Source organism: Erpetoichthys calabaricus, chromosome 3 (assembly GCF_900747795.2).
Source record: "Erpetoichthys calabaricus chromosome 3, fErpCal1.3, whole genome shotgun sequence".
Lineage (NCBI taxonomy): Eukaryota > Metazoa > Chordata > Cladistia > Polypteriformes > Polypteridae > Erpetoichthys > Erpetoichthys calabaricus.
The window spans coordinates 230799245-230811982 of record NC_041396.2 but is presented as its reverse complement, the minus strand read 5'-3'; the positions used below and the strand labels follow the sequence as shown (position 1 = coordinate 230811982).

The window sequence follows — 12738 nt, the reverse complement described above, 5'->3', positions numbered from 1 at the left end:
AGTGTACAAGGATTAAAATAAAGGTATCTATTGACAATACAGTCCAAATACTATAAACATAAAATATAATCTTAAACAGTCCTGAAAGAGTAAACCCAGGGAATGATTTTAAACAGTATCCATGGATAAGAAGATAACGTGTGATAGTAAATCCTAATACAGTAAACCAAGGGTATGATATTAAACAGTTGTCGAGACTCAGACTACGAATGCAATGAATGTAATTACTCTGGACCTACAGGCTGTCAAATAAATGAACCACATGCCGTGGCGCAGCGTAAAGGGGCTTCTCTTATGCTGATGTCCGAGGTTCGATTACCTGAGAGGGGAGCAGTAGAGTGTATACGCCTGATGAGCCCAAATGAGGGCGAAACATGTGTCACGTACTCTTTGCATTATTTGACAGTAAACTATGCAGCATTCCATGATCTGCTTCTTGCACACAACTGAAAGAGGGCACCATGGCGGATGTTTGCAGAATGGCAGACCAACCACAAGCGTTACCTGGTAGGTAACCACCCACACAATTCAGGTCGTCGAGACTCAGACTACGAATGCAATGAATGTAATTACTCCGGACCTACAGGCTGTCAAATAAACAAACCACACGCCATGGCGCAGCGTAAAGGGGCTTCGTCTCTGACGCTGATGTCCGAGGTTCGATTCCCCGAGAGGGGAGCAGTAGAGTGTGTACGCCTGATGAGCCCAAATGAGGGCGAAACACGTGTCGCATACTCTTTGCATTATTTGACAGTAAACTATGCAACATACTGTGTGTGTATACAGTTAGGTCCATAAATATTTGGACAGAGACAACTTTTTTCTAATTTTGGTTCTGTACATTATCACAATGAATTTTAAATGAAACAACTCAGATGCAGTTGAAGTGCAGACTTTCAGCTTCAATTCAGTGGGGTGAACAAAACGATAGCATAAAAATGTGAGGCAACTAAAGCATTTTTTAACACAATCCCTTCATTACAGGGGCTCAAAAGTAATTGGACAATTGACTCACAGGCTATTTCATGGGCAGGTGTGGGCAAGTCCATCGTTATGTCATTATCAATTAAGCAGATAAAAGGCCTGAAGTTGATTTGAGGTGTGGTGCTTGCATGTGGAAGATTTTGCTGTGAACAGACAACATGTGGTCAAAGAAGCTCTCCATGCAGGTGAAAGAAGCCATCCTTAAGCTGCAAAAACAGAAAAAACCCATCCAAGAAATTGCTACAATATTACGAGTGGCAAAATCTACAGTTTGGCACATCCTGAGAAAGAAAGCAAACGCTGATGAACTCAACAACGCAAAAAGACCTGGACGTCCACGGAAGACAACGGTGGATGATCGCAGAATCATTTCCATGGTGAAGAGAAACTCCTTCACAACAGCCAACCAAGTGAACAACACTCTCCAGGGGGTAGGCGTATCGATGTCCAAGTCTACCATAAAGAGAAGACTGCATGAAAGTAAATACAGAGGGTGAACTGCAAGGTGCAAGCCACTCATAAGCCTCAAGAATAGAAAGGCTAGATTGGACTTTGCTAAAGAACATCTAAAAAAGCCAGCACAGTTCTGGAAAAGCATTCTTTGGACAGATGAAACCAAGATTAACCTCTACCAGAATGAAGGGAAGAAAAAAGCATGGAGAAGGCGTGGAACAGCTCATTATCCAAAGCATAGCACATCATCTGTAAAACACAGTGGAGGCAGTGTGATGGCTTGGGCGTGCATGGCTGCCAGTGGCACTGGGACACTTGTGTTTATTGATGATGTGACACAAGACAGAAGCAGCCGAATGAATTCTGAGGTGTTCAGAGACATACCATCTGCTCAAATCCAGCTAAATGTAGTCAAATTGATTGGGCGGCGTTTCATGATACAGATGGACAATGACCCAAAACATACAGCCAAAGCAACCCAGGAGTTTATTAAAGCAAAGAAGTGGAAAATTCTTGAATGGCCAAGTCAGTCGCCTGATCTTAACCCAATTGAGCTTGCATTTCACTTGAAGACTAAACTTCGAACAGAAAGGCCCACAAACAAACAGCAACTGAAAGCCACTGCAGTAATGGCCTGGCAGAGCATTAAAAAGGAGGAAACCCAGCATCTGGTGATGTCCATGAGTTCAAGACTTCAGGCTGTCATTGCCAGCAAAGGGTTTTCAACCAAGTTTTAGAAATGAACATTTTATTTCCAGTTATTTAATTTGTCCAATTACTTTTGAGCCCCTGAAATGAAGGGATTGTGTTAAAAAATGCTTTAGTTGCCTCACATTTTTATGCAATCATTTTGTTCACCCCACTGAATTAAAGCTGAAAGTCTGCACTTCAACTGCATCTGAGTTGTTTCATTTAAAATTCATTGTGGTAATGTACAGAACCAAAATTAGAAAAAAGTTGTCTCTATCCAAATATTTATGGACCTAACTGTATATGTATATATATATATATATATATATATATATACATATATACAGTATATATATATATATGCGGTGCTACCAGAACATAGTAGGACCGTTTGTTTTAATAGCTGTTTGACCTATGTGTTTATTATCTCCTGTCAAAATTAGTCTCAAATCCAAAGTATTGACTAATATCCATTTCATGAGCTTTTATGAGACTGTATCTATATAATGGGCCTTTCTTATGTATTGCATGTTTTATAGATCCTGTCTTTTGAATTCAAGTTTGGGAAGTTGCATTTCCATTCTGCCTGCATTCTTCATTAATATTTTCCCCTCCTGTAAAGCCACTCATGTACTTTCTCATCTTTACATGCCATAGTGGAATATAGCCTTTTTGTTTTGACTGTACTTTTCAGATGGTCTTTGAACTTTTTCCTCTTCGGAAATGTTTTGTCATAAATTGCTTCAGAGTACAGCAAAGCGGGAATTACATGAGGAGTATACACAGTTTGCTAAAAGGTTAGGAACATCTATTCATCCATTGTCTAACCTGCTTCATCCTGCTGAGCAGGGCGGAAGGGGAGCTGGAGCCTATGCCAGCAGAAATAGGGCACGAGCCAGGAACAATCCCTGGACAGGGGAGCCAGTCCATCACAGAGAGAACCCACACACGCAGACACACACCAAACACACACTAGGGCCAGCTTACTATCGCCAGCCCAACTTGCCTTCATGTCTTTGCTCTGTGGGAGGACATCAGAGCACCAGGTTGTGAACAATGTCATTATATACCCTGCATGAACTACAATTATGTGTCTTTGTTACTAACATTCATATTGAATTTTGGAAGACTTGATTTACACATTAGATATGTCCTTGTAAATCTGCTTTTTCCATTACAGGGTCACAGGAAGCTATAGTCTATCCTGGCAGCGTCAAGGCCTCAGCAGGAGCCTGTCCTGGAAGATTTGCCAGCATAAGTATTGTAGATTCCTCTATTGTACATTGCACACCTGTAAATAATATGCAAAGTATAGAACTCAAACCAAGTTCCAGCACATGTACAGCTTAGTGGCCGACACCAGTGAGCTACAATGCCTCTATCAGTTAACCAGTTCTCCAGAAGTGAGGTTTACTCACAGTTTAACTACCAGCCACTAACACATTTCCTTTCATTTTCATACTGACAATTATAAACTTGATTTCTTTTATTATTTCATCTTTCATACTAATGTGAAGTATACCTTCATCTATAGAACTGTGCAAACTCTTAATACAGATTATATAAAATGCTGTTTCCACACTTTAAGAAAACGTATGCTGGGGTGAATATCACACTGTGCAGAAGCTGTCCTGTTGCCAACAGCATATAAAATAGCATGACTTGGTGTGGTTGTTACTTTGAATGGATGGACGGATGGACTTTATTTGTACCCAAGGGGAAATCAGAACTTTACAGAAGCTCAAAGAAAGAAAAAAAACCCAAAAAACAATAATCTTAAAAAAATGGTGGCAAAGTTAAAGTAAGTGAAGTAAATGACAGTGAGCATATACAGTAAGTAGATATAAAATTGATCATTAGACAACATGATTATTTTTATATTTAGAAGTGATCAAAGATATAGGGGATTGGCTATTGTTAGTCTTGTATTCATTCAGCAGGCCATTACAGGCAATCTTCCTTCTGTAAAAACGCTGCAGTGCAATCTGCGCCCGACTCCTGTAAATTGGAACTTGCTGCTGGAGGTGATGTTTATGAGCACCATGTTGCAGCTGGTATGAACAATAAAGAGCAGCTTTGTGCATTGATGATTGATTTTTGGCTATCGGTCACGATGGCACTTGAGGAGAGTGGGGAGTAAAGGCACTCAGAGCTGGCCTACTGTCTGTTTGTCTATCTATCTTTTTCATCATTTCAGGCAGTTAGGTTTCATTTTTTGTTCCACCTCTCGTACAGTATGCTATCACAGGCCAATTTATGCATACATTTAATAATAATAATAATTCATTACATTTATATAGCGCTTTTCTCAGTACTCAAAGTGCTATCCACACAGGGAGGAACCGGGAAGCGAACCCACAATCTTCCACAGTCTCCTTACTGCAAAGCAGCAGCACTACCACTGCGCCACCTGTTAGGACTACAGTGGTACATCTGTTATGAAAGATGGGCAAAACAAAATATGTCAAATATATTCAGAATAAATTATCTTGAAACAAATATACACACATTAGAAAATCACTGTTTATTTTTCCTTCATCACATGAAACTGTTGATTTATCTAGCTTTACTTCAGACATCCAACATGGTACAGTTCTGTAAGAGAGCGGTGGAAGAATTAATGTTTTATGCTTAAAAGAAGAAACTTGCACTATGTCTATACTTGGATATGTACATTTTTTCTTTATAAATTAACATTTGCGACCATATTCTTTCTCTTTTCCCCATATGAGAACATTTTAGTCTGTGACTTTGCACTGCATAGTGTCATTATGATTCCATAAAATGCTCTTCATGTCTTTTTATCAAAAATTTCAAAATACTCAAATTGGCTAAACAATTTTTTTAAAATAATAATTTGCTCAAATTGATTATTTCCATGCTCCAGGAAAGCAGATGAAAGATACTGGGCCATGGGCAAGGGTTTATACAAAAAATACACAGTGGTTAACCTGCCAACAGTTGTCCCTTGTAAGTGGGTGTAGAATGACATTAATAATCCTTTAAATTAAATATCATTTTTAATTTCCGTAATTTTGAAGAATTTGATAGGTAGGGGTAGGTTTGCTCTTGTAGTCTTCACTTCTATTTGGTGGAGGTGTTATGACTGAAGCACACACCAAATTGTCTGATTTTGTTTCAACAATTTCATGAGGCAACTTCAGAAAGGTGGTGAATATTTGATAAAGTCAGCTGAGCCTGCATTGCCGGGTAGTGTCCTCTTGAACGGAGCCAAAGTCTTCCAAACACTCCCATAACAAGCATGACAATCAAAAACAGGGATCCAAGGACGAAGCACTCCACGAGAGGTAGCAGACCAGTATCTGTAACAGAGTAGAGTAAGGTGAGACACAAAGCTGTAGCAGAACACAAGGACGGTGAAGCACTAGAAATAGAGGTAATTATCACTGATGAAATGAGTATTTTTAATAGTACAATCAAGAGCATTTTAAAAATTATAGTCCAAACAATATCATAATTAAAATTCCATATTAAATAATAATTTGTTTTATCGTAATAGTGAAATTCTTTATATTGTAAGTGCCATGGAGGAAGCACAGGCATCCTGGCCAGGATGCAGGATAATTTCTTGCCTGGCTAGGAGGCCATAATGGAAAGATGACGGGAATGGAGACTTAACCCAGGCGGAACGCCTGACAGCCTTCATCCCAACTGGGACAGAAGACTAATACGGCTTATTCTCCGATGGCCATTTTGGTTTGCCGCATGTACTCAATGACATGCATGTCAGATGAATTGGTGATACTGGTGCGATTATGAACTTGTGTGAGTATCCCTGTAATTGACTGACATCCCAACTTGACTTAGTTGCAGCCTTGTGCTGATACAGAAAATTGGTGGAGATTTAGAAAATTTCAAATGCTTTTGGTTATTTTTGTCCTTTATTTAGTGTATTTTTTGTGGTCGTTTCTTTGTGCATATGTTAACAGGTTTGCACTGTAAAATTCATCACATACCTTTGTTTTTTATCTTTATTGTTTTTAAATTATTTCACTTAACTCTTTAAGCAGGTTAGAACTTTTTTGTGATGTGGATAATTTTTTTTTTGGTACATGACATTTTTATATTTTGACAGCTTAATTTTTCAAGCTTTGTTTTTAATACATGAGTTTAAATGTTGTTTCTTTATTTGAAGATTTATCTTTGTTGTTGTTTAAATTCTAAGTGGTCAGATTACCATTTTAGAAGTTACAGGCAGATAATGGGTTGGTGGAGGATCCTGCCTAGCTACTACAGATCTCCTCCCAGACACATTTCACGAAGACTCACTATAAATTACAGTGCAATGCAGGAGCCCTTTTGTAAGAGACAGGGATTTGATTAGTGAACAAGTGTGGTCAGTTACTCATGATTTCAATATTTCATTTTGAACTCGACATGGTTTTCATCTTAGTGTTTTGACTCTGGTAAAATAATAGCATTTTGGTGAATGATGTTTGACGTTTCTTGTCCAACCGCAATTATGCATAAACCCTCTGACTTAAATTCCAAATCACAACCCTTAGAAACGGCTTGCTTCTTTTTTCAATTCTATTTTTAGTCTTTTTTGATTGTATTACCATAAGAATCACTCATCTCCTGGTTAGCTTCTTTAAACATCATAGCAGTTGTTCTTAAACACTCATTGCTGGGAGATTATCTGGTGTGGTTGGTTATAGGAAAAGGCAGAAGGTGGGCATCCAAGCAGCAAAGCTGTTTGGTTACTTCATATTTTCATAACTGGCATATAAATATCTTTTAGGTACTTCCTCAGAGATATCATTTTTCAGTTCATCCATTTTCAAACCTGCTTCATCCAGTTGCAGCAGCCAAAACCAACCCTGTATTGTGTGTCAGCCAGTCGCACAGCACAATTAACCTAACATTGCATACCTTTATGATATGTGACAGTTATTGATGACACATTTCACTTTCTCTTCGGAACACCCTGATGTGAGTTAATGTTGAGAGAAGTACTGTATGTATTGTAGAGCCTCAGGTAGAATGCTAAGCAACTCAGGAATGCACTGTATTCTAGATTTAGATTGTGTATTAAAATAAATATCAGTTACTTTCATATATTATACACTTTTTACAATGCAAAATAATGATAGAAAAGTTGTCAGACAGTAACCTCTTTTCAAGGACTCTAAAACACAAACGGACATTAAACAAACGTGTAGTTATAATAGATTGTCGACAAGAGCATTGCATAAAGGGATCAATTTCCCTGCAGATCATCTAATGTGGTCTTCCTAATTCTGTATATGAAATGTTCTGACACTGCACTTTGTGTGGGAGAAACTGGACAAACACTCCACCAAAGACTGAATTTACACAGGTTCCACATTAACCATGGCAATAGAGATGTTCCAATAGGAGCTCACTTCAGAAGAATTGGGACATTGTGAGAAGTACTTTAAAGTCACACACTGCAACCAACGAAATCTAAGCTAGGGAAAATATTCATAGCACGGCATGATATATTGTTTTCCTTATTGTAAGAATTATTGACTTATCAAAAAATTTGTATGTACGATTTTTTTTCTTGTCGAGTAAATTTTGCTCACCCCATTGGCAGATATTTTTGCTAAATAAAAGCTAAACAACTCCCATTTAAAGTTTTTTTGTCTAGATTTTGTACTGTATATGCATTTTTTGCAGTGCAGTGCTTATGGGCAACTTCAAGACACAGCAAGACAGAAAGGAAAGGGAAGTTAAACTGATGCTAAAATTTAACACATTACTACATGGTTTAAACAGAGACAAAGAGTTTTATGGCCAGATATGAGGATTGTTTACATCTCTCTTACTGACCCAGACAGTCTGACTACAGATCCACATTGTATAGAAAACTCATCAAAAACTTCAAAAGACTTTGTTGGGCAGTTTTCTAATCGAAAGATCTTGCCTACCTTGTTCTCCTCTCCTACTAAATTAATCTTAGCCTGGAGAAGTCTATTAATTTATGTTGTCTCAGTCCTGGTGTATATTTAAACACAGGGAACTCTATAGTTTCTGTATTACAAGTTACCTCAAGAAGGGACCTGAGCTTCCTCAAAAGCCTTCATATTGTAATTTGTACAGTTAGCCAATAAAAAATGTCATTTTTTCCTGATTTCTCATTGCACCCATTATGGGTAACACAACACAACATCCTACTGCTAAACAGAATAGAAAAATGAAACCCTGTTTCTCTATATTTCCCACTTAAGTTTATCTCTCTATCCCCAGCAGGCAGCTTCTCCAATTGTACCTTCTTGGGAAGACGTTTTGCACCATATGTTTTAATTCCCTTCCCTTATTACAGGAGGACTTTGACCACGGTCCCATGAGATCTTTCATTTTCTCAAGAGCCCCTTTCCCATGCTGAGCACTGTACCAAGGCTTGTGTTTTGGGTTTGGGTGGTAGACATAAAAGGTTTGTTCTCACCAGCATCCCCTTAGTCCTAAGCTACAGTGCATCCGGAAAGTATTCACAGCACATCACTTTTTCCACATTTTGTTATGTTACAGCCTTATTCCAAAATGGATTAAATTCATTTTTTTCCTCAGAATTCTACACACAACACCCTATAATAACAACGTGAAAAAAGTTTACTTGAGGTTTTTGCAAATTTATTAAAAATAAAAAAACTGAGAAAGCACATGTACATAAGTATTCACAGCCTCTACCATGAAACTCAAAATTGAGCTCAGGTGCATCCTGTTTCCCCTGATCATCCTTGAGATGTTTCTGCAGGTTGGTTAATTGGAGTCCAGCTGTGGTAAATTCAGTTGATTGGACGTGATTTGGAAAGGCACACACCTGTCTATATAAGGTCCCACAGTTGACAGTTCACGTCGGAGCACAAACCAAGCATGAAGTCAAAGGAATTGTCTGTAGACCTCCGAGACAGGATTGTCTCGAGGCACAAATCTGGGGAAGGTTACAGAAAAATTTCTGCTGCTTTGATGGTCCCAATGAGCATAGTGGCCTCCATCATCCGTAAGTGGAAGAAGTTCGAAACCACCAGGACTCTTCCTAGAGCTGGCCGGCCATCTAAACTGAGAGATCGGGGGAGAAGGGCCTTAGTCAGGGAGGTGACCAAGAACCCGATGGTCACTCTGTCAGATCTCCAGAGGTCCTCTGTGGAGAGAAGAGAACCATCCAGAAGGACAACCATCTCTGCAGCAATCCACCAATCAGGCCTTTATTGGAGAGTGGCCAGACGGAAGCCACTCCTTAGTAAAAGGCACATGGCAGCCTGCCCAGAGTTTGCCAAAAGGCACCTGAAGGACTCTCAGACCACGAGAAAGAAAATTCTCTGTTCTGATGACACAAAGATTGAACTCTTTGGTGTGAATGCCAGGCATCACGTTTGGAGGAAACCAGGCACCGCTCATCACCAGGCCAATACCATCCCTACAGTGAAGCATGGTGGTGGCAGCATCATGCTGTGGGCATGTTTTTCAGCAGCAGGGACTGGGAGACTAGTCAGGATAAAGAGAAAGATGATTGCAGCAATGTACAGAGACATCCTGGATGAAAACCTGCTCCAGAGTGCTCTTGACCTCAGACTGGGGTGACGGTTCGTCTTTCAGCAGGACAATGACCCTAAGCACACAGCCAAGATATCAAAGGAGTGGCTTCAGGACAACTCTGTGAATGTCCTTGAGTGGCCCAGCCAGAGCTCAGACTTGAATCCGATTGAACATCTTTGGAGAGATCTTAAAATGGCTGTGCACCGACGCTTCCCATCCAACCCGATGGAGCTTGAGAGGTGCTACAAAGAGGAATGGGCGAAACTGGCCAAGGATAGGTGTGCCAAGCTTGTGGCATCGTATTCAACAAGACTTGAGGCTGTAATTGCTGCCAAAGGTGCATCGACAAAGTATTGAGCAAAGGCTGTGAATACTTATGTACATGTGATTTCTCAGTTTTTTTATTTTTAATAAATTTGCAAAAACCTCAAGTACACGTTTTTCATGTTGTCATTATGGGGTGTTGTGTGTAGAATTCTAAGGAAAAAAATGAATTTAATCCATTTTGGAATAAGGCTGTAACATAACAAAATGTGGAAAAAGTGATGCGCTGTGAATACTTTACAGATGCACTGTATAATGGCTAACTTGTGTACCCCCTGCTCTAGTCTGCTCTGTTCGCAAAGATTTCTGCCTGCTTAAAAATGGCAAAAAGGTATTGTAAATTTGACCACTGTGTCTATTATAATGCCATTATGTGATTCTTTTAACATGGGTAGACAACTCTACAGACTCCACAGTTTTTGATAGCTACACCTCAGGATCTTTGGACATACAGTCTACCGTGAAGGCAAAGCCTTCTCTGCTGTAGCCCTTTTCGACCTTTGCAAAATGCAGAGTACATTACAGCATTACCATAGTTTGCTCATCCACCATTGAGACTATCTTTGGGTCAAGTTTGTGTAGCTGCTTCCTCTTCGAATGTGTCACCATGTGTGACATTTTCAGGATTTAAAAGCCTCTTCAAGATGGCAATTCCTTAAAGAATGATTGCAATAATATTATCACAAATAAGTATTGTGTATGGAGTCCTATTATAACAGAATCATTCTGTTTTTTAGACTAACAAAATGTGCAAAATCATTTAAGATGTTTAATTTGCATAATGTTTTGTTAAAACATCTGTATACCATTTGATGTTTGTGAATGTGAATTACAATATAAGAGGACGGTGTTATTTCAGGAATTCACACGTTAAAAAGTAGTTTTGATTTTAAATGGAGCTAGCCATGCATCTTTATATTACATCAAGCAAAAGACTGTGGTAATCACCCAGCAAGTATTTTACTTTTTGAGTGACTATGTATCAAAAGATAAGTTGTTACCTGCATACAACAAACTTTTTTGTCTCCTCTGGGTTCTGAATATCATGAAGGTGTGTACCACAGGAATTGGCAATCTCTGTCCCCGATAAAGTTAAGACAATTTTCAAATTTCATGCCAAACTGGAGCATCTCTGGGAACTGCCCTGTCTCCCTTCCTGCTCACCCTCTACACAACAGAGTTCCAGCACAATACCAGCACTTGCAACCTACAGAAATATTCAGATGACTCGTTCATCATAGGCTGCATTAATAATAGAGATGAGTCAGAGTACAGGAATGTCGCGGACGACTTCGTCTTGTGGTGCAGGGAAACAACTCAACATCAGCAAGACAAAAGAGTTGGAGGTGGACTTCCAGTGTGCCAAGAAGCCTCTGTGACCAGTCACCATTCAGTGGGAGGGCATGAAAGTACTGGAGAGTTCACATAAACAACAAACTGGACTGGTCTGACAACACAGTGGTTCTGTACAAGAAGGGCCAAAACAGACTGTAATTGCTGAGGAGACTCGGGTGTTTTGAAGTGTACAGCAAGCTGCTGGAAATGTCCCTAGTAGCCAGTGTGGCGATAAATGCTGCAGTCTCCAGGGGAAGCAACCTGAGCACAAAAGAAGCACAGTGCCTGAGCAAATTTATCAGGAAAGCCTCCTCCATCATGGAGTAAACACTGGACACATTGGAAGCTGTTGTAGAAAAGAGGATGACGGCAAAATTGGAAGCCACAGGTTCTATATATACATATATATATATATATATATATATCTATTTATACAGAGAGAGAGAGAGAGTGGTCAGTTGAACGAATAAATCGTCCCCAGGGTGAAATTTGGCTTTTTACAGCAGCTCTTCAAATAAATAAATAATAAATGTGTAGATAAATAAGTAAATACATAAATAAGTATACACAAAGGATGACTATAAAGCAAGAAAATTCAAAAAAAGAAAAGTTCTGATTTGGTGGGCACCGTCACAGTGAGGCATTATGCAGATGTACTGCGGTTGGTATAAATGAGCCCCAGTAGCGTTTCTTGACACACTTCTGCTGAAAGATTTGTTGGCTGAAAGTCCTCAGTGTTACGTGTGTCATAGAGAGAGGATGTGCAGCATTATTCATGACGACACTCAGTTTTGTTTTAATCCTCTCCTTCACTACGACCTCCAGGGGGTCCAAAGTATGTCATATAACTGAGTCTGTCCTTTAAGTTTGTTGATTCAGTGGGCTTCTCTTGAAGTGATTTTACCAGCCCAGCACACTACAGCATAGAAAATCATGCTGGCCATCACAGAGTTACAGAAGATATGAAGGATGTCACTTCCCACATTAAAGGAACGCAGTCTCCTAAGGAAGGAGAGCCACTCCATCCTTTCTTATGTAATTCCTCTTGTTCTGAGACCACAGCTGATTGGTGCAGTGAAAGTCAATAACCAGTCCCTTGGTTTTGCTGATATTAAGATGTAGACAATTCTCTTTGCACCAAAAAACTATATATGTATTGTCTGTACTAATTTGACCTGTGAATCTTTATCAATGTTTTTTATGTTTTTGCTGCTTATCCATGTTTATCTTATGTTATTTTATCTAATCTAATCTAAGATGAACCATAGGTTGCTTTTGACATCATTAACCCTAAGACACTTTCATTTTTTTGTTTAAATATTATATTTGCACTGTGCACAGATAAACACTTTTATAGTTTGATTAGTATTTCAGGTTATCTGAACATTACATTCTCATAGCTCATACACCTTGTTGCCCCACTCTTAG

General features: G+C 39.2%; 1 protein-coding gene across 2 annotated transcripts in view; it reads right to left on the bottom strand.

Annotated features, from left to right (window-relative positions):
- Window positions 1-3053: 3053 nt before the first annotated feature.
- Window positions 3054-12738, bottom strand: part of si:dkeyp-110a12.4 (pancreatic secretory granule membrane major glycoprotein GP2) — a 55842-nt gene continuing 46157 nt past the window's right edge. Inside the window, exon 9 of one of the 2 annotated variants that reach the window (XM_051925292.1) lies at window positions 3054-3418. In XM_051925292.1, the coding sequence (XP_051781252.1) occupies window positions 3327-3418 (92 nt within the window). In that variant the 3' untranslated portion in view covers window positions 3054-3326. Of the gene's footprint in view, window positions 3419-4650; window positions 5451-12738 lie in introns of those variants that run through there. The other variant, XM_051925291.1, reaches the window with a different exon arrangement.